This window comes from Limulus polyphemus, unplaced genomic scaffold (genome assembly GCF_000517525.1).
Source record: "Limulus polyphemus unplaced genomic scaffold, Limulus_polyphemus-2.1.2 Scaffold102, whole genome shotgun sequence".
Classification (NCBI taxonomy): Eukaryota; Metazoa; Arthropoda; class Merostomata; order Xiphosura; family Limulidae; genus Limulus; species Limulus polyphemus.
The window spans coordinates 1,009,070-1,032,468 of NW_013665712.1; the positions used below are offsets into that span (position 1 = coordinate 1,009,070).

Here is a 23,399-nt window from a genome sequence, read left to right on the forward strand (position 1 = left end):
GCCATCCCTAATTTTGAACAACTAGACTAGATGGAAGGCAGCTATCAACAGGACCCACCTCCAAATCTTGGGCTACTATAATCGAATAGTGGGATCGTCACTTTTATAACTCACTCATGCCACTAAAAATCGGGGAGTGATTTTAAGACAAAGGTAAGGAACCACGGACTTTCGAATCCAGCAAGCTAACCACTAGGCCATACCCGGCTCTCTAAATTTACAGAAATATAAAATTTTAACGTGTAATATTTGTTAACGTCCTTATCCAGCATACAAAGAAAATACGAAGTTTTCCATCTGTTTGTCAAGTCGTAAAAGATACAGGAAGTCCATTTTTCTAATAAATCATTTTGCATTACAGTAAATAAGTCTGGCGTGGCAATTTGGTTAGGGTACTCGATTTGCAATCTGTGCAGGATCGAACATGCTCGCCTTTTCACCTATGAGAGTGTTATAATGTGAAGGTCAATCCAAGTATTCGTTGGCAACGATTAGCCGAAGAGTTGGCGGTGGGTGGTATTGACTAGCTGCTTTCCCTCTAGTCTATCACCTCAAAATTAGGGACGGCTAGTGTAGCAAGCAGTGAATTTAACAAATACAAGTATATAAGTTTATTCCATAGGCAAGTTAACGGCTTAAAAATAGAAATTTATATTAACTTTCAACATTTGTCATGGCAGTTAACAGTACTAATAGAATGATATGCAACAGTTCAACTTTAATCAAATACAGCGATCTAAATTCTACGCTGTTGACAAGGTTATTTGCAATCATTTAATTTTTTAACAAACACAGTTATTTAAAATCGACTTGATAGATAACGGTGTTAATAAAGCAATTTGTAAAAAACTCAACTTCTAATAAATTCAGTGATCTAAGTTTTCTACACAGCAAGGTCGAACACTTGTACTGAATATATCATGTGGTATCCAGATACCACCTATTTCCACTCTCCTTAAGTATATATGTATAAATAGTGTTACAAAATGAATACATTTATTGCGAGGTCCGGTTTAAAATCTGTTAAATCCTGACTCCGTTATGAGCTGATTCAGTCCTAGGCGTTACCTTTCATAGCACGATTCGGCCAAGTATACAATCTATTGTTTCGTGTGTGAAACTGTTTTGCAAACGTTACATGGAATAAAAACTCTTCTGGAGCTTTTGATTGGTCAGTTATAGAGAGGGTGTAGAATGTGAGAGTAGATTTGCCACTTTTGGGCAGATATATTTCAACTCTGGAGAAGCAGTTTGATGTATGTCCTTTTAAGGATCTTTATTCTTAATTCCGCTGACCATTCGTGCTACCTACAATTTTCTCTTTGTTAAACGGACTTCATGTTATTAAATAAATGCAGTCTTATTTTTATTTAATTAGAATTGTATTTTGTATACATTAAATAGAGTTTATTTCCTACATTTATTTAGTTTTAGTTAGTTTGATCTCTCTAACTTCAGCAAAAGAAATTCCTACCAGATCACGACCAGCATTTAATTGTTTCAGATATCATACTCCTGTTTTAATAAATAAAGTATTTATTTTTGTTCGGCTTCACAACGTGTCTTGTCTCGTTCAGTCATTCGGTAATAATTTATTCCATTTGCTCTTTCACGCACCAAGTCTGCGAGTCTTTTGTTCTGGTGATTACAATAACATCGCGATAAAACTTTAAAATAATTACGCAGTTATAATAAATAAAGCATAATCGGTTAAATAGGTAAAGATTTTAGTTGTTGCATGAAATATGCTCCTTAATTTACTGTAACTTAAAACAGTCTCTTATCCAGGCATTTTTTTATGTCGCTTCCACTTCTTACTTGAACCGCCTCCAGTGGCTCAGCGATAAAGTCTGCAGACTTACGGCGTTATAATTCGAGTTTCGATACCCGTTATACGTAGAGCACAGAATTCGCATTGTATAACTTTGTGCTTAACAACCAAACCTTACCGCTACTTGAGCGCTGTCAAATAATATAAGTTTACTTCATTCTTTGTAGAATTTCATAACTTCAGTTGTTTTGTTTAGGTATCGGAAAACAAAATGAATAAATGATTACCTATGAACCGTAAGAGGAAAAGTTGATAAGAAACATTTTCTAGAGCTGGTATTCACAGTTCTGATAGCGATTTGGAATGTAATATGTGGAACTTCAATATTCACTGTTAACTATGTGAGATTGAAAAAGCTATGAATGCATTATTGTATCTCATGATTTTTCCATGTAAACACAGTACTGTTATAAAATAAAGTGTACATAAGATTACAAACTACGTCAAAGATGCCAGCATCCACGTTTGAAGCCAATAACGAAGAGCAAAGCGTTATTACTGTTTTTGTTATCTAAAGGAAAGTGTCTAATTATATCTGACTCTATTAACAGTCTCTAGCGTAGAAGTGCCCAAAAAACGCCCCCAGGGGACATGAATAACCGTACTTCAGTTAATAACAGTAATTTCACCTTAATACAATACAGGCTTTGTGTACAAAAAACATTTTTGCGTATTTGAAGGAAAAGAGAAAACTGTTTACATCTTGAGAGCAAAAACGAGGTTTAAGGGACATATTTAATCCATAATGAATTTTTTACCTTTACATTGATAGCACTGGAAACCTGCATCACCCCATATGTGATCCTACAGGTGTGAACACACTTATTATACTACTAAAATGTCCGACTTTTGTAGGTGAAAATCTATTTTAAACATCTTTATGAAGCCTTAAGTGTTTATACTGATTATTGTATAATATTCGTGGATTACCTTTGAGGTACCAGATCAGTTAGAATAACAATGATCTCTTTTGTATTATTGCATTTCTAAATTTTTTCATATAGTCTGATTTCCACGACTAGAAGCTTGGTCAGAGAAGTAGCAACGCAAATACAAGTGTCGTATTTTTTATTCAGCAGCTAACATTATTTGATCTTCACAACTAATAGAGCGATCAGAAAAATGGAAACGCAAATACAAATGTCGTATTTTCTATTTAGATAATATCATTTGATCTTCACTACTACTAGCTTGATCAGAAAAGTAGCAACACAAATTTAAGTGTATTTTGTGTTCAGCTAACATCATTTGATCTTCACCATTAGTAGTTTGATCAGAGAAGATGCAACGCAAATAAAAATGTCGTATTTTCTATTCAGCTAACATCATTTGATCTTCACTACACGGTAACTTGATCAGAGAAGTAGCAATGTAAATGCATATGTTATATTTCTTGTAACTAGACTTGTGCATTTTGGTGGAAAAGAATCATAAGGCCTTACCTATTCTTACATTCGCTGCATATCACATATAGATTAGCTCGAGAATTCCACATATTATCAATAACATTGGCCAAGGGCAGACTTAGAACAATGTCATGCTTTGTATAATAACCACTGCAATGTATGAGTGCGGTGATTTTAATGTGAGGTTTGGTTACTTGTGAATAGAAAACATTACAAGCACTTTACTTATGAGTTACAATTGTGGTGTAATAAAGTTTGTAAAAAGGCATGTGCTACAGAACATAAAGTGTTTTACTACTTATTGTGTTACTTCTGGGACACACTGCAAACCCATCTTTTTTATTCTTCAAAAGTTCGTTTATAGAAAAAATTAAAGGAGGGTATTTTTAATTTTAAGGGTCGAATTTCAGTGAAAGCAAAAACATTTTTACTCTCGGTTGTTGGAGTACAACTATTTTAATTCAATTTAGTTCTCCATTTTGTCTCACCTGTTACATTATTTAATAAGTAAATATTTTTTCAATATACACGAATATTTAAAACTAGTTAAAGAGATAATATATATATTTTACTTTTAGTATTAGAAAAATACTTTAGCTTTAAAAAAAAATGGTCATTTGAATCATAACATCCTGTAGATCATAATTATGCAGATGGAAAACGTTAAGCCTGCTTTTCATTAATCAATGTAATATCTCTTGATTTTTACATTAGGCCCGTACCTCTTCCAGAATAAATCACGATCATCGCGGAACTGATAATAACTGCTATGTGAGCAGCAAAAGCCCTGATTATCGATTCATTGGTTAACAGCTTATGTAGAACACGATGTGCAAGGAAAGTTCTCCACCCATGGTTAATTGATTGCTTCATTAACTGCAACATTTAATGCTTTGTAAGACAAACAATTAATCAATACTATCGTTTCATTAGCTAACAACATGACAAATAGTCTTCATCCGCGGTGTAAATAATATTTTTTCATTGGTTAGTAGCGCATATTTTTCTACTGGGCAAACAGCCTTCTTACAGTTTAGTCAGTACTGCTGTTTGATTGGTTAACATTTACTGTTCATCCACAGTCCAGTCGTTACTGTCGTTTCCTTGAGCAATATGTACTGTTCTGTAGGACAAACAGCCTTCATCCACTGTTAAGTCAGTACTCTCGTATCATTGGTTAACATTTAATGTTTGTAGGACAAACAGCCTTCATCCACAGTTTAATCAGTAGTGTCTTTTCATTGGTTAAAGTGGTTAATAGCTAAACAATTTTACATAATATCTTGGGATTAGAGTAGGTATATTCATGCTTATTTCAGTCAGGTCTAATATTTTGAATAAGATTATTGATCTCTTTATATGAGAAAGAGAATGGTGTTATACTATTGCAGAAACCGCACTATAATATATTAGTATTATATCATACGTTTCAAAGTAATTATTTTTAAACTCTGAGAGATTATATCCAAGGTATGATTTACTAAGGTACTCCAAGGGATTATAACTTCTCCTGCCTGTAAGTGAAACCAAACACACAGTGGCTTAGTTTCTAAGCTTTAAGAATTTTCATTTAGCTGTTACAATATATTTTATTTTATTTTTTGCATAATAAAATAAATTTGTGCAGTAATTTTTTTTTTCACAGGAAAGCTACTAAAATGCAAATAATTTCACATCGCAGTTTACTCGATAAAAATTATGAAAATGACAGGTGTTTATAAATATATAGAACGAAAACTTTATTAACTTTTAAATTTGCATTTTGTGGGCTGAGCGTAGCCCAATAGTTAGCATGCCATAACGCGATTACAAAATTCAATGGCTCGCTCGATACCTGTTACCATAAAATCGCCTTCCGCACTTGGGGTCGTGGATGTGCTATAAGAATGGTGTCAAATATCACTATTCGATCAGAGTAGTTCAAGAGTTGTCGGTGGGTGCTGTCGACGAGCTGCCTTCCTTCCAGTCTACCAGTTCAATATTATGGGCTAGCCTTGGGTAGTTTCACCTCTGATATTAATGAACAGGAATATACATTGTGAATTCTACATTAACACTTGAGATTACATGTCTCTTGTCTAGTAAGAGATATCCATGTTTGATGCGTAACTTGTACTATAATTTTGTGGAAAAGCCTGCGTTACAAGAAGATGTTTTGTTTGTTTGTTGCTAAACACAAAGCTGAACAACAGGCCTCCTGTGCTGTGCCCACCACGGGTGTCGAAATCCGGTTTTTAGCGTTATAAGCCTTCAGACTCACTATTGAGCTACGGGAAGGAGGGACGTTACAAGAAGAAGCGCTGTTAACATTATTCTTCAAAATAATTTTTCCTGAAGTTACATAGATCTATATTAACATGCCCCCCAGTGGCACAGCGGTATGTCTGCGGACTTACAACGCTAGAAACCGGGTTTCGATACCCGTGGTGGGCAGAGCACAGATAGCCCTTGTGTAGCTTTGTGCATAATTAAAAACAAACAAACTATATTAACCCGTGTGTAACTTAAGGATAATATTCTTCGCACACAATTATGCAAGTTTGTTTTTGGTTGCCTAACAACACTTGAACATTAGCAACTTAGCCTTTAGAAGCGTTATTTTCACCCAGTTGTAGAAAATAAATAATAAATACATTCATTTGAGTTCACAGCCGTATTTATTCATATAAAAATGTCTAGTAAACTTTGGTCTTTAGTTTGAATTCCGAAATCTAGGCGTGTTTGCTAAATTCTGTACATTTTTTGGTTGTTATTAAGCACAAAGCTACACAATGGGCTGTCTGTACTTTGCCCAAAACGGGTATCGAAACCAGGTTTCTAGCGTTATAAGCCTACAGACTTATCGCTGTGCCATTGGTGGACCACGATTACATGTTCTAAAACTTGAATATACTTGGTAAACCTCGGTTTCATTGTGAGTTCTAATACATAATTCGATTTGGTAAACCATAAAATAATGAAAAGTAGGTAATATTTTTATAATGATATAGAATTATGCACAATTTTGTTAAGATGGTCAGTAGTTCCATTTTGAGTAACGATAATATTTTTGGTTTAAATATTTATCTGCATATGTACACACCATTTAACTTCTGAGTCGTCCTCATGATATATACGTCAGTAGTTTAAATTCAAGGAGGTTAAAAAATACGAAAACGTAACAAGAATCGTGAGTCTAAGTGCAGTTATGAAAATGTGATACTTAATACCGAAAAAACTGGCAAATATAAATGTTTCTCTCTATGGCAGATTATCTTTATGCTGTCTTTCTTTCAATAGCTGATCATTTCAAAATGAATGGAAAACTGCAATCAATGGAATAGCAGCTGTGAAACGGAGTAGGATTGTTTAAAAAAGTAATTAGACCTCAAGTTCTGTGTACTAGAACTTTCACTAGCGATAGACTACAAAATGTGGAAAGTTTCCCATACATGCATTTGAACAATCGGGGAAGAATGGAAAATAAATAGAAGTAAACACGTGATGTTTCCCATGCTGAGACTCGATGCTCTTGAAATTCTGACGTGCCTCTAACGTCATCTGAAGTGTGTACGTGAAGAATAACATTTTTCTTTTCTTTTCCTCATCATTAAATAACGCGTTAATTATTTTGGGAGAAAAAATATAGAAAAAAAAAGTAAAGTTGAAGACTGTTTTATTATCTTTAAATTTCAGCCCTACGTTTTAATTGGAACATTTTCATTGGCTGTTGAAGGAGTAGCTTATATGCATGAAATGAAAATAGTTATTTATCGACTTTTAATTTCTAGTACGTAGTTTTAATAATATTTTCTATCCAAATGGTAATGCTTGTTTCAATAGAACATTCTTGGAAATTGCGTGGTATTCGTGTAAACTTAGTTTGGGAAGAGACTAGATCTTTTCTCCAAATAGCAAATATAAACAAAACATTTCACTCCGATTTTAGATGTTAACCCCATTCTTCAGGGGAACAATAGCGCAACAGTAAACCACCCACGCATAACTAGCAGTTGGAAGATTAGGTTAAATGGAATGTTGGCGTGAAGACAAGCACAGAAGAAGAGAAACAAAGAAGTTTTCAAACCACCCACGCATAACTAGCAGTTGGAAGATTAGGTTAAATGGAATGTTGGCGTGAAGACAAGCACAGAAGAAGAGAAACAAAGAAGTTTTCAAACCACCCACGCATAACTAGCAGTTGGAAGATTAGGTTAAATGGAATGTTGGCGTGAAGACAAGCACAGAAGAAGAGAAACAAAGAAGTTTTCTCTGATTTACTTTCCACAATTACTTCACGTTTTCGAGGTTGAAAATGATGAAATTAAGTAAAATAAAACTACATTAAGTTTCAAAGGGAACTGAAATTTAAAAATGACGGTGAATGGTCACTAATGGACCTATGGGAAAACATAGCACTTTTCAACAGGCCTGATCTACAGGAAAACACAGCACTTTTCAATAAGTCTGACCTACGGGAAAACACAGGACTTTTCAATAAGTATGACCTACGGGAAAACACAGGACTTTTCAATAGTCCTGACCTACAGGAAAACATAGCACTTTTCAACAGGCCTGATCTACAGGAAAACACAGCACTTTTCAATAAGTCTGACCTACGGGAAAACACAGGACTTTTCAACAGTCCTGACCTACAGGAAAACCCAGTACTTTGCAACAGGCCATGATCCTTTAAAAGCTGTAATTAGTTTCTTTCTGGAAGCACCGAAACTGTTTTCACATTTCATCTTTTCTCTGTAGCTGACCCAGGAGTATCTTGTTCCATGTGCCAATCGTAAAGTTGTCCTATGTACTCAAGGTAATGTAGGACATAATACAGTAGTTAGCTTCCGTGATTGAATCTTACTAGGACTAATAACACCCAAGGTTCAACTGGTACACGAACTTTCCCGGATTTACTGTGTTTCGAATTAGAACCACAGGAAAGTTTAAAAAATGTATAAATAAACATATGTATTACGGGAAAGTGCAATATATGGTACTTGCATACCACAGACTCAAATCATCAATTTGAAGATTTTGTTTATAAATTATAAAAGTGTTGTTTTGCGGTGTATTAAATTGAGTCTAATAAAATTATTGTTTCTAGCATAAGAGTTTGGTTTGAAAAACAACAACGACAGAACTGTGTCTCTTACACTAAGAAATCGTACCTTAGTTAGATATACGTGCAATCTTGTTTTACAATGAGTCTGGGCAAACAAGCAAATGTTAGTATTTACTTGTATTTTTGACCCAAGTTAGACAAGTACATATTGGAACATAACTAGGTCTTCAATCAAATCAGACAAGCGTTTTCATGTTAGGATTTAACTGGTCTTTATTCTATAACGAGAAACATATGATGGGATTTAACTGGATATTCATTCTATGCAGACAAAGAAATCTTGGGATTTAATTAGTCTTCATTCTATGTAGACAAATATTGGACATTAAGTGGGTATTCATTCTATGTAAGCAAAGAAATGTTGGAATGTAACTGGATTTTCACTCTGTGCAGATAAATATTGGGATTTAGCTGGGTCTTGATTCTATGCAGACAAACAAATATTAGGATTTCATGTTAAGCAGGTAAACAAATGTTTGAAATTAACAGGGTGTCTATTCTACCAGTCAATGTACAAATGCTAAACAAATTAACCAAATAACATAACAGCTAAAATGATCAAATATTCTGATCAGTGCTTCTTGTAGAACAACACAGTGATAACTTTAATTTTTTAAAGCGTATCACGTTATTTTTTCAATGTGTTTTGACATTTGACAGGAGGAATTGTGTTTTGTAATTTTGATGTGAATTTTACAGAACACTTGAGCTTTTAAATATTTCTAATAGAGATAATAACCTTTTATTTAATATACATGTGACTCATATATATATATATATATACACACAAAACGTTTTGTACAACTATGAACATATTCTTCTTAACCGATCAAAATAAATTAAATGCACAAAAGCAGCTAAGTTAGGATACAGAGGACAGACATATATATAGATGTTGTATATGAAAAGCCAAGTATTATAAAAGGGAAATCCTGTAAGAATATAATGTAAAAATGGGTAAATAAAACAAGAATAAATTATCAAAAAGCCTTAACATACTGTGTTAATCCATTTTATTTATTCGAACTTTAATAGTGGAAAAGAGAAAGAAGACAAGCATTCAAAAATAATTTGTTCACCTATCTGTAATGCTTATTGTTCTTAATCTGTAAAACATTTAATACAATTTGATATGGTATATTATTCAAAAGTATATTAAAAATAAGAGACCATCCGAAGTGGGATTTGAACCTAATTTGTTAAGGAAAGCTATGAACACAGATATATATATATATATGTCATTCCCTCGTGTCAGGGGCCAGGCATGGCCAGGTGGTTAGGGCGTTCGACACGCAATTTTTGGGTCGCGGGTTCGAATCCCCTGTCCCACCAAACATGTCCGCCCTTTCAGTCGTGGGAACGTTATAATGAGATGGTCAATCCCACTATTCGTTGGTAAAAAAGTACCCCAAGAGTTGGCGGTGAGTGGTGATAACTAGCTGGTTTCCCTCTAGTCTTTCACTGTTAAATTAATGACAGTTAGCGCAGATAACTCTCGTGTAGCTTTACACGAACTTCCAAATAAACCACACCCTCGTGTCAGTTTTTCCCTGTGCCCCTAGGCTCTTAACTTATCAGTTTTAACCTAGTGGCAGAGGAGAGCAATTCACTATTAAAATTATCAAGGAATATTTATGAAAAATACCAATATATTTGCTACACTTGTCTAACCTAGTTGAGATTAATATCTAGCAATAGAATTTTGTTTCGTGCTAGTCCTCTTTTATTTACCATATGTTAAGCCTCTTCAACAAACTGTGTGTCAGTTTGTTGCCAAATACAAAGTTAACAAAGGGCTCTCTGTGCTGTGCCAACCACAGGTATCGAATCCCGGTTCTTTAGCGTAATAAGCCTTCAGATTTACCACTGAGCCACTGGGGACTCAACCAGCATAGTTTTAGCACTTTTTAATAGCTTATTTTATTCAGGCCCTCCAGTGGCACAGCGGTATGTCTGCGGATTTACAACGCTAAAAACCGGGTTTCGATACTCGTGGTGGGCAGAGCATAGATAGCCCATTGTGAAGCTTGGTGCTTAAACTACAAACAAACAAGATCTGTTCAGAAACATAAAAATAGTGGCATTTCATCATTTGGAAAAACTGTTGCAATACTTCAGATTTGGCCAAAAGTTCAATCCTGTGTATAGAGTCAGAGCAGTATTACTCCTTCGGACTTACAACGCTAAAATCCGGAGTTCGATTTCCGAAGTGGACAGTGCGCAAATAGCTCATTGTTTAGCTTTACGCTAAAAACAAACAGAGAGTAGCCTCTGGATAGGTCAATGAAAAAAAAAAATCAAGCCACAATAAAGTATTTTTAATGCCTTTCTCTCACTACTAAATAGTGTACTTAGTGAAGAAAACACCATCAACACAAGTAGGCAATGGTGTCTTGGTCACAGAACTAAACAGTGATTGGTAGTAATAATGGTATCTGTTCTCTGAACTCCTGGGTACTTAGCAAAGTGGCAAAACTTTAACAGTCTACTTGAGGTATGTCTCACTGCGTTAGGGTCATAAAACCCTAGGAATATTATTAGATAAATATTTTATGAACACCGATATTATTTTTTGTGACTTCATAACACTTGCACATATGTTGAATCGTTCACGGTTTCTTTACTCTATGGAACTTGCTTCATAACTGTACAAAGCACCTAGCTGACCCCTGATCTATCTTCACCTTGTCTAAACCTTTGTGGATGTACATAATAAAATCTATTCACATGCCATAAACTTCTTCTTCATTACACTACACTTTTATAACTAAGATTCTTGGCCTCATCCAATAAATGGACTCTTCTTTGTTCAGATTATTTTCAACAATTCTTTTTTAAAAATAAACTAGGAAAAATCTGTATCCACCTCTAGATGTATTCGGTTGTGAGTTTAGAGTGATATTAAGCCTACGTCACTTCTAAGCTCTTTTCGTTTGTACTTTTATGTACCAATTAGCTGAGATTTTTTTAAAGTCTGTTTACAAGGTTTATTTCTCAGCTAATAGTTTGTTAATTAAATGTGTCCATTTTAGGCCTAACTTCAATGACGGTGCCCGTGTATATCTCTGAAGTGTCGCCACCTGAAATCCGAGGAAGACTGGTAACTCTCAGCTACTGTTTTTTAACTGGTGGGCAGTTTGTAGCTGGCGTTATCGATGGAGTATTTTCTAATGACGAAACAAATGGATGGAGGTTGGTATTATTTAGTGTTCCCTCTGGTCTTAATAACAACAAAAAATATACTTTCATAGAAACTCTCCCATGCCAGGAAGATAATAATCGGTGGAAATGAAAGTACGACTCAGTGAAAATCGACAAGATCAGAAAATGATTGTACTAATCTTAAGATCACGTGATTTTGACAAGCGGAAATTGCGTCATTAGTCACATTGACCTTATCGACCAGTACATAGAATTGTTCCTGTAGTCCAAGTGCCATCTTCTTGTTTATTTTTTATACTGACACCTTTTCTGTAACCTGAAATTACTTCCGTTTTAATTATAAGAGTTGGAACAGATAATATTATCAATTACCTAGAACTTTTCTGTTGCGACGCTCGGTGTTGATCAATAGTCAACTATATATACCATTTTTTCTTCACATTTATCCATAGACTAAGATTTGTTAAACATAAAATTCCTTGGCGGATATAACGATCAACCCCCTTGTTCTTTCATGTGTCCCGTACATTTTATCTTGACTTAATCGTATATCTATGCAGTTAAAGTTATTTAAAATTATTACTATAGTTTTTACTATATCTTTATAGCTCAGGCTTATATTTCGCTTTATACAAATATAACAGTGGGTGAAAATTTTAAAATCTCCGTGTTTTAGTTTCAAAGATAAATAAACAAGGTGGCATTATAACAAGTGTTTACTTCCAAATCACCTGTGGTCGAGCATGGTTTATAATCCAAGCTGCGGGAGATAATGGGTAAAATGACAGTCCGGAGAAAAAATTAGATACTGGAAAAAATGAAAGAGAAGTATTTGGAGTATCTAGTAAGCACACAAAATAATATCTGACACACAATACTCTGCCAATACCGAAACAGAAACCTTTAAGATGACCGGCTGAATAAACAGATAATCTAATTTGGAAGTTCAAGTTATTTGAATTTTCATCGTGTAATATTCACTGAGTTGTCAGTTATCTATTTCACGTTTACACACGTGAGAGAAGCTATAGTTGTCGGGCAAAATACAACCTTCTCAAGGAAAATTAAATGCCTCCCCCCCTCCCCATGCTCACCATCTTCATTTCTAAGTAGCATAATTTTTGGAATGGCCTCGGCAATCACCAGGCCTAAGTACATTATAAATGCTTTAGACTGATCTGAAAGAAGCTCCAAATAAGCATCGTATGTCCAATCTGTCTGAGCTGAGGGAAATAAGCGAGACAGAATGGGCCTTTCAGAAATGTCTTGGCATATCGTGGTGGTTGGACTGTTCGACTTGCAGTCTGCAGATCATAGGTTTGACACCCATCACAGAACATGCTCGCCCATTCACCCGTGAAGGCATTATAATGTGACGGTCAATCCCGCTATTCGTTGGTAAAAAGCATCCTTTCTATTTACACTGTATTTTGTTAAGTTCCTTAACTACTTTTTCTGTGACCATCAAACGAGTGGCGGATGTAGTAGGCCAGATAATCCAGTATTTTTTCGTCTGTTTCTTTAAAGATATGAGACAGAAGCTCGTATCTCTTACAACGTGAATAACTAACAGCTGGGGCGAGAAACAACAGAAGCTTGATGTTGACGTCTACGAGTGTCGAATTTGTTAGGCGGAAAAATCCAAGTTTCTTCAATCAAACTTATGAGGAAAGAGGAAATATTCTTGGAGCTCTTCCATTTTCTTAATCGATTACTCAAGATTGATGAAATAGCTGAACATACACGTAAAAATCTGTAAATGTGTTATAATAACATATACGATGCATTGCACAGATATTCGAATTACCCAAGTTTAACTTATAAGCCAGAAACTTCAGAAATTGAAAAACTTAATTGTCCATATGAAAGTGAGGCACGTGTCAGTTGAGAGGTTTGTGAAATAATTTGGTAATCAGAACGTTTCAAATGTAAACATTCAGATTTACTGGCAAGTAGAAGCTCATGTTGGATATGTAATAAAGCTAGGGTTATGGAACTTTTCTTATAGTCAGAATTATCACTCTTGGGGCTACTTATATCATTAAAAAAGCTAGTGGTGTTTTCGGTATTGGCATTTTTTTATTTTAAGGTATATTTTTAACAATAAAATATTGGGGAAACCATAATAACTTAAAGATAACAAATCGTAAAGTAAAGGAAGACTTTTTTTCAGATTTATGGTGGGATTAGCAGCAGTACCTTCCTTTATCCAGTTTTTCGGCTTTCTTATAATGCCAGAATCCCCGCGGTGGCTGGTGGCTCAAGGTAAATATCAGGAAGCCTTGGAGGTTTTAAAGAGTGTACGTGGACAAACATCTGACGCAGAGGAAGAATTTGATTCAATTAAAGCAAGCTACTTGGAAACAGAACGAGAAATGGGAAATACAGGTACCTTTCAAGTATTTCATTAACAAGAATATTAATTCAGAAAATACTTATCCTCCCAAAACTGAAACATCCCGATGTAGCCTTCTGAATTGATAAGTTGTGTCGCATTTTCAATAGATGGCAGCAGCAGCAAGTGTTCGATTATTACAATTTATCATAGTTTACTCAACCATATTATACTTGTATAGTATTTCAAATGCAGCTGCTATTTTAAAATAAATTATTGTATCAATGCATTTTAATCATTTTCAAAGAATGAGATAGAACTAATAAACTATTGATGTGCACTACTCAAACTGAATGCGTTAGTTTGACTTTTTAGTACTAAAAGCTCAAGTTGCACTTATTTGTTGAAATTAAAAATCAATCAATTCTTTAAGCAGTGATTAAACGTTTTAACAACTATTCTATCAAAATATCATTTAATATTTTTATTTCTTTCAATTAGTACATAAATAAGCTGTTAATATTAAGGTAATTAAGTCATATAAGTATTTTGATATTTTGAAGTTATACGTAGATCAGTGAAATGTATAACGTAGACACGTTAGTTCTAGAAGCACCTTACAACATCGTAACGAATTACTAACATTTGACAGAAAATAGAAATGAAATACGTTAGCTTAACATAAACTATTCTGCTCTTAATATGTGCTTCTAATTTGTTAAGAGTTTACATGAAAATATGCGATTTCACTGTTTTACAATTCAGAGAGCGTCATTGTTACTCCTGTAGTTTCACTGACGCAGGTAGTATTGCACTCTTTGTGTTTACAGACAAAATAGTGAATTAGTACACGTATAAATGTTTAGTTTACTCTTAGAAGTCTACGAACGCATCTTTCAAATACACAGAACGAAACGCCCTCTGTTCCTATGTTCTAGGCATTTGCTGTCCACAAAAGCTTAACGTTCATGACAGAAGTTGTTAATAAGGAATAATCCGTGTTTAACACGATTAAAAGACCACATAATCAGTGTTGACTGCATGATCAAACTCTGAATTTCTAGATTTAGTAAAGTTTAGATCAGTTTTATAAGATTTATAACTTTTGACTTAGTTACAACTTTATTTCTTTTTGCTTCGCAAGTAGTTCCTGATGGCTAGACAGTCTGATTAATGGTCTTTCACAATACTTCAAAAGTCTGAAAATTGTTTCTTGTTATATCATAAAGAATGAAAATGGCAAATTTTGAGAAATTGTTATTTGTATCTAACACTCTCTTAAATGTTATTGTTTTAAACTGTTTTTACTTGAGGTAGAGATTACGCGATTTTATATTTTCTGCATAACTAAAGTATTTTATTTTTGTATAAAATTATTCTATATTCTGCAATTGTATGGTACATGTTTTTAAATTATTGGCTGCATGATTTTTTTCGACGAATATAAGTTGAGGCCCTGATGAGGGAATCGTACATTACATTCAACCTTTGTCCGCATGCGCTAAAAGAAAAACTTGAAATTACCCTTACACACATTTCTTTTGATGATAAATTATTGCTTTCTTTATATTGCATCATTTATTTAATGAAGTTTATTTTCTAATTTGTTACAATAAAATATAATTATACAGTCTCACCTAAAACAATCTGACGTATCATTTTAACAAAATATCTGAACTATATTCACAAAGCAACTACTGTTTATTAACATGAAAGAAATTAATAAACACAGTTTGCTTGACATACTTTAATTGTAAGGACGATATAACAATAAATAAATAAATTTTCTGCATACAAAATATTCGAGTCTGCATACTCTCACCCATAGTAGATCAAGTCATTTCAATCAATTTCAGACGAGGGCAACAATAAACTCTTCGTAGAGTTATTTGTAATGGAATGTAACAGGATTTTATTTCAGTATGTCACTTTATTTTACTTATGGTACGTCTTTATCCTTATAACTCGTCGAGAATATTTTTATTTAATACAACCAACAAGATTAGTATGAGATAGCTGGAAGATATTTTTTCAATTCAAAGTAACGTTAATGACCAAACATCAATATAAATCATGTTTCTATATCCAGAATGAAGCTTACAGTTATTCGGAAGTTTTATCATTAAGCAGTAGCTCCTTTCGATATTCAATAAGTACACCATCCTTTCACTTTATAATAACAATGATAGAGGAGTACTAAATGTCTTAACGACTTTGGAATGCTACACTATCGGCACTTATTTAAAAAGAGAAAAAGAAACTTTAGCTCAGAGGTAGAAAATAATCAAAACAAGTTTTTTTCCTACTTGAATGTGTATGTATATGAAACTGCAACTTAGAAAATTCGTGACTCTGAATACTAAATTCACGATTGTAGTTAACATTTGATCAGTAGAATTCGTGGAAAGTTCAGGGATCATGAAGAAAAACTGGCTTGATGCACTTTATATTAAGATCCTTTTAACTGTTGATCATTGACTTGTTTTCAAAGAGAAGTGGGCAAAGCTGAAGGAAGACTACTCAGAGATTCAAAGTTTCTCCTAGTTCTTAATTTGTTGAGATTTTCATAAAGACGAGGTTTTTATAGTAGTTAACATGAATGAATTAAATAAGCATTGCTTTTATGAATGTAGATTTATTTTTATAAAATAAAAGCAATATGTGATTTTTTGCAATATTGTTAATAAAAAATGAATTTAATGATTCGCAGGTTCCAGGCCGATAATCCTTCAAATTTTCCGAAACTCTGCCGTTAAACGTGCTCTCACAATTGGCTGTCTCCTCCACGTTACCCAACACTTTGTAGGCGTTAATACAGTCATGTGAGTTGTGCGCATGCTTGTTTTGTTTCCTAAGGATATTACTATGGAGATTTATTGAATTATGAAACGTAAATATATATATTTTTTTGTTTTCAGAGTGTCTGTCGCGGATTAGAATATTTTTGTAATATCCTAAGCTATTGAAACTGTTACCTTTCATAAAAATGTAAACAGTCGAGTATTATTTGTTTGTTTGTTGGATTTCGCGTAATTTTACACAAGGACTATCTGCGTCAGCCGTCCCTAATTTTGAATTGACAGATTAGAGGGAAGGCAGCTAGTCAACACCATCAACTGCTACCTTTTGGGCTAATATTGTCAGACAGAATATTAGGATTTTACCATTACTCGGATCCACGACCACAAACCGCTGGGTACGATTTTTTTCTCGGTAACGAGACACGAACCATGGAACCTCTGTCCGGCACGCTAACCACAGGGGCCCACTCTCCCAACATCGAATAATATGAAATATTTTTCTTTAGAGTTATGATTATCAAAGTACAATTCTTCCGCCCGTACAAAGAAAGTCGTCAGTTTTATGTTTATTTGTTTTGAATTTCGCGCAAAGCTATCTGCGCTTTCCGTCCCTAATTTAGCAGTGTAAGACTGGAGGGAGGGAAGCTAGTCATCACCACCCACCGCCAACTTTTGGACTACTCTTTTACCAACGAATAGTGGGACTGACCATCACATTATAATGCCCCCACGGCTGAAAGGGCGAGCATGATTGGTGGGATAGGGATTCGAACCCGCGACCCGCAGGTTGCTAGTCGAGCGCCCTAACCACCTGGCCATGCAGTTTTTATAAAAGACAAGAAGTGGTTTGAGTGCTTTTAGGAAAGTTTGATATTTTTGTCTTTCTAATACACGTGATTATACATCGCATTGTTGTGATCACTAAAGTATCACGCAGAACCATTCTCACAGATATACAATGTAGATGCGATAATTACAGTATATTAAAGGAGAGCTTACATTTGCAGAGAATTTGCGTGTGAATTGAACGTTTAATCCAAACATTAGGGTTCTGGAGTAGAGCAACGTAGCTATCAAAACGTAATTCAAATATTAGCGTCATTAAAGATTTCAATTTTGTTGAAACGTCAGAACGTTTCATGGTACGGATGTTGACGACAATATTCTATTGAAAGATTCACGTATGTAGTCACACGTGTTATTCAGGAAAAACACCGCAACAAATCGTCGAAGATTATTTTTATATATACGCCAGCAGAAAGTATTGATATATGTGTGTATATATTTGAGAAATCGCCTTTCAAGTGAATTTTTATTATTAAACGTATCGTTAGAACTTATGTTCACCAACAAATCTTTCACTTTCTTGTGTATGTTCATTGGATTAAGTATACTTAATAGCCCTGTTATTGGCTGATTATAACGATACTCTGAACAGAAGTTGATGAAATCACAACTTCGTTTGCAATTGATTCATTTATGACATTTGTAATCGTATAAAATAAAAATTTTGATGAAACCACATTTATTATTTCTGTCTTCAGTTTCTACGGCGCCTCTGTTATTGAGATGTCTGGAATAAAGCATAAGTCGTCAGCCGTTTGGTTAGCGGCTGTGATAGCAGCAGTTAACTTTTGCTGTTCCTTCCCCGGCCTGTTTTTGGTTGAAAAAGTAGGAAGAAGGCCACTTACACTCTTTAGTCTAGCAGGTAAGTGATTACACAAAGTGATGTTTGTTCTTGACGTTTTAGAGTTATCTGTAGTGGGTTGATTTTTTTTAAACAGTTTTACTGAATTAATCAACATAATTTAGAATCAATAATTTGTAAACGACCGTTTTATATATATATATATTTATTTTAGAGTATTATATTCTGTTTAATGAAATAAAAGCTTTAGTGCCAAAAGCATTATTTACCCGAAAATTGGCCGAAGGCCGCCTAGAGAGGTCACCTGTTTTAACCACTTGCACCATTAAACAGGTGTGTTTTGTGTGTCAGTCAGTCACATAAGGGACATTTAACATTGCAATTTGTACTGTCATGACGTCAGTAAAGTGTGCGCATGTCATGAATCACGAGAAGAATTATGTACACAATAGGCTACAACACAGCATGACATATGAATTTGAAAAGCAAGAAATAAAAATATTTGTTACTAATAATTTTGGTTTTATTTACTCTTGAAACAGAACATTTTCGAGGACACTGCGAAAGTACATCTGGTTATAATTGTATATAAAAAGATGTGACGCATTAAATATTTAAGTTTGAAACACAAATTTGCCAAACTACGTTCAGTGTTTGAATATATTTTGGTCCATGTTTTGGCGTAACGCGCTTACTTCAGAAGCATTAAAGAAAGGTGCTTATATACGTTTATAATAATTTAAACATGACACTCTGACGTGTAAGTGCAGAAGATTAAAAACTACACGTTCTTGTAAAAGTACTTTCAGGTAGAATATTTAATTATAGTGTATAGAATTATTTTAACTTTATTATTTGCAGGAGTTACCTTTAGTCTGGGGATAATGGCTGTTGGATTTCAACTAGCTAACCTCCACTCTCCACAGATACAAATAAATGGCACCGATGGGTCTGGCACCGTATGTTCTTCATACAGGTGAGTAGCTTGAGTTTAATCCTGAAGTTTACAGAATAACACACTCAAAAGTTGTATTTATTGATAAAATAAAACAGTGTGAACTTTTTTCAACGATTTTACAAAATAATTACATATAATGGCAGTGATGAAACGATGTCACAAAAGATCTTCGTTAAAAAATATTATTTTTGTTTGATAAAAGTAGGTACAGAAAAAAGAAAAAAACAGCAATTTCGTTTCAATATAATATTTTTTTCTGACTCATATATATATCAGTACATTTTCATAACATCTTTCTGGAATATTCTATTGTTTCTATAATGTCGGTTGTATTAGACAATATTGGTAAAATTGTTTATATATATATATATAACATATTTTTATTATTTTTCAGTTATATTATTTAATTTTACCATGAAGATTATTTTGCATTATAATCTTAATATATTAGGCTCAAGGCTAACCTAAAAATTATAAGCTTGCCGAATCGCATGGGATTATGGCCGAAAATGTCTCTAACAAAGAGGGTATCCAACTGACAAATCAATTCATTCAAAACTATTATAAACAAAAATGATACAAAAACTGAGTTAGTTTTTACTTCTGTGTAGGTAGATTAATTTGATCAAAAATTAATGATAATACCTCAACCTCAATAAATATGAAGGTATTTGCTAAAACCGAACTTCCTGAAGATTTTTAAAATTCATATTGTGCCTCGACTTATTTTCGTTTTTTGTTGGCTCAGTAATAAGATAGAGTATTTATAATGGTACAATTTAAGGTCCAATCCCTACAGTTGGCTTAAACAAGAGAAACAAGAAGTTTCTGTTTAGGTGTATTTTTGACAAAATAATTAAACCCTTCCGTGATTTGCCAGAGATTACCCAGGCGCCCTACATGTTTAAAAAAATATTTGCCCGAGTTAATTCGCGCAAAGAATTTGTTGCCGTATTTTTAATTATTTGCAAGAATTTAATCGCATACTATCGTGTATTAGAATAGGCTATAAAAAATAAGAACAAAATCAAAGTTTAAATGCACAATAGTATTTTTTTTTATTTGGCCGACGGCAAACATCAAATGACTACCCGTTTCGGTAGCTTTACGCTATCATCATCAGGTGTAAAAACCTACATGAAAAGAGAGTATTTTTATAAGGAAAGGATTTAACTCATTGAAATTTCTGATCTATAAAAAAGCGAAATAAAAAAACTGCCTTTGTTTTACTTCACCTCACAAAAAAACTTGATACAAAAGGGACTAATATATAATCTTAATTCTATGCTACCAGTGCATAACACATGCTTCAAACAGAAATAATTACAAAATATACATGTTGTTAAGGGACATTTTTTCGGCTGCATTATGATTCAGAAGTATGAAAACAATTAGGTAACGACTTTTCGGTTACTTTGAAGCACGCTTTACCGATATTACAAAGGTGATGCTTTAAATTTTTATTCATGGAAATTTCATATTTTTACTTGGATATATCAAAAGATTAAAAAATAATACTAAGCCTCAAAACATTATCGGTAGCTCCATATTATAAATTTCCGAACTTTTTTCCGAACAATGAAACATTGATACATTTTTCTTGCTTTTTCTATAGTTCCTGTTCACAGTGTGTTAACAATCCTTATTGTGGCTACTGTTTTTTGGACCTGCCACCTGGACCGTCCAATGGAAGTTGTCTATTGGCTGATTTAGACAAACCCGACATTTCTGTCACGGGTCAATGCAACAGTTCATTGTTAGAAAAGTCATTGACTTGGTCTTACCAATGGTGTCCATCAGATTACTCCTGGCTGGTCCTTGTTGGCCTTGTACTTTATTTACTGTGTTTTTCTCCTGGTAAGTAGTCAGTTAAGAAATACGATGCAATATAGTTATCTCGAATTTTAATTTGTTTTATTCAATACCGTGCATGCTCTTGCCATCTATCGACAATTTATTGCATTTGATCTAGGGGAAGCTATTGAAAATTTATATACTTTACGAAAGTTACTTTTGAAATGCAATTACTTGGTGGCATTAGTTATGGAAAAAATTCGTCCTTTACGATCCAGAAAATAAAATAACTTCGTTGCTAAATATAATAGTTATAACTTGTCTAAGTTAATCCTGGGTTTAATTGTTTATTGCACAGATTTCAATGGATGATGCAATTTGTCAGTCAAATTTGTCGTTTTTTACAAACTAGTTGGTGCACCATATTCACTAATTGTCATGTGTAAAAAAAAAGATATATTCAATCATAAATTTGAATAATTTTTAAAACCTTTATATACTGTTGTTTAAATATAGTGTTAGATATCAATAGTAAAAATAAAACAAATATTAAATCATATTTTTCTTTAAAAAAGGTTGAAAACATTTGAATGAAAAAATTTTTTGTGGTCAGTTGATAGAAAGCCGTAACTTTTTTAAAACAAAAGAAAATTATTCGTCAATATCAAAAAACAAACAAAATATCATAAATAAATGATCCTCATAATATAAAAAGAAAAAAAAAGGCGAAATTGTGATTGGCCAGTTTTCTTATTGAAAGTAATGTGAAATTTTATCTTTGATTTTAATTTTTCAAATTGAAAATTTTGTTTATGAATTACTCTGCTTTTGCTAAAATAATTGAAAGTGATCACGTCTAGAATGTAAGTGAGTTTTTGTTTCTGATAAAGGAAAATTTACAAATACTGTTAATTACAATGCTTTTTAGAAAATAAAGTTTGGAGGCGGCTTGAATGGGTAGTGAAAGAACGACGTTTCGACAAGCTTGTGTCATCATCATGTTCATTATATTTTTATATTGTTTAATGCATATCAGCCACTTATATTTTCGAATTCCCATCAAGTTCTTATACACAGTTCTAGTGAAATTTTGTGATACTTAGAATTTAAAGTATATTTCAAGAAAAGAATGCTCTTACATCAGTGAAACCTATGTTTGTAAAAAGTTTCCTGTAAAAGAAAAGCGTCGAAATTAAGATTAAGTTTATTTATTTCGAGAACACCGATATGAAAAACATTTTTTTCTCTATCACTATACTTTCAAGCTAGTATAAGTTACTGTTTTACTAAGTTCTTGCTCTAAGTACTTGGAACAAAACTCAGGAAATGTATCTAACTTTTCTTGTAGAACGCAACACATGTATATAATGCATATACATATATAAAATTCGATAAGCATAAATACTGCATTATAGATATACTGAGGTGCGTGATCATGGAACTTACACGAGTTATGCAGATTGGATTCTAACAATTCTTTTCATATAAAGGGTACTGATTCGAAACTTCAGTCACCGGCGATATACACAGGAGCAAAACATGCCTGATGAAAAATAAGAGTGAAGGATAAAAATTGAATGCCACAAAACTGTGTCAAACATATAGGTGAAAGTTTCCTTTGCAAATTGGCAATTCATCGCCTTCCTTGGAATTTAATTTATACTTTCCTACGCCCCCCCCCCCTAGTGGCACAGCGGAATGTCTGCGGACTTACAACGCTAGAAACCGGACTTCGATACCCGTGGTGGGCAGAACACATGTAGCTCATTGTGTAGCTTTGTATTTAATTATAAACAAACAAAGTATTTTCGTACTGCTAACCAGATTATTTTTTAGATGACAAAATAACTTTAAAACATGCTATTTAGAATTACGTGTTGGGAATGGGGGTAGAAATATAACAAATGACACGATTATCTGAGTATTATGGATGAAGTTTCAACTAGTCATAATAAGTCCATTATTGTAGTCTATAATAAGGTAAACAACAAACGTACAGCCAGCTGTGATGATACTAATTGTAAGTTACTTCAAAAAAGTATGAGATTATCCAAGTATTGTCTATGCGGTGGATTTAACAGTGTCCTGTGATGTATATCCACATTGGAAGAAGCCACACAAATGAATGTACCAAGTCAATTTAGTTTCACATGTGTGAGTGGCGAATATTTATTTATCACTGTAAGGCACACTGTAATAAATCGTGTGAAATATCGACAAAATGGGTAAAAATAATTGATGCCCTTTTCAACTTACTGTGCCAAACGTTAGTAAAATAGTAAATATCGTTAAGAGAGTTGTGTTAACACAAGGGCGACCAAATCTGCTATCTTATATATATATATATATATATATAT

General features: G+C 33.5%; 1 protein-coding gene across 1 annotated transcript in view; it reads left to right on the forward strand.

Annotated features, from left to right (window-relative positions):
- The window catches only part of LOC106470206 (proton myo-inositol cotransporter-like), a 126,748-nt gene that overhangs the window by 98,662 nt on the left and 4,687 nt on the right, over nucleotides 1–23,399 (forward strand). The window contains exons 2-7 of the mRNA XM_022399628.1: nucleotides 11,377–11,536; nucleotides 13,680–13,894; nucleotides 16,552–16,663; nucleotides 18,187–18,350; nucleotides 19,152–19,266; nucleotides 20,864–21,105. Of these exons, the coding sequence (XP_022255336.1) occupies nucleotides 11,377–11,536; nucleotides 13,680–13,894; nucleotides 16,552–16,663; nucleotides 18,187–18,350; nucleotides 19,152–19,266; nucleotides 20,864–21,105 (1,008 nt within the window). The remainder of the gene's footprint in view (nucleotides 1–11,376; nucleotides 11,537–13,679; nucleotides 13,895–16,551; nucleotides 16,664–18,186; nucleotides 18,351–19,151; nucleotides 19,267–20,863; nucleotides 21,106–23,399) is intronic.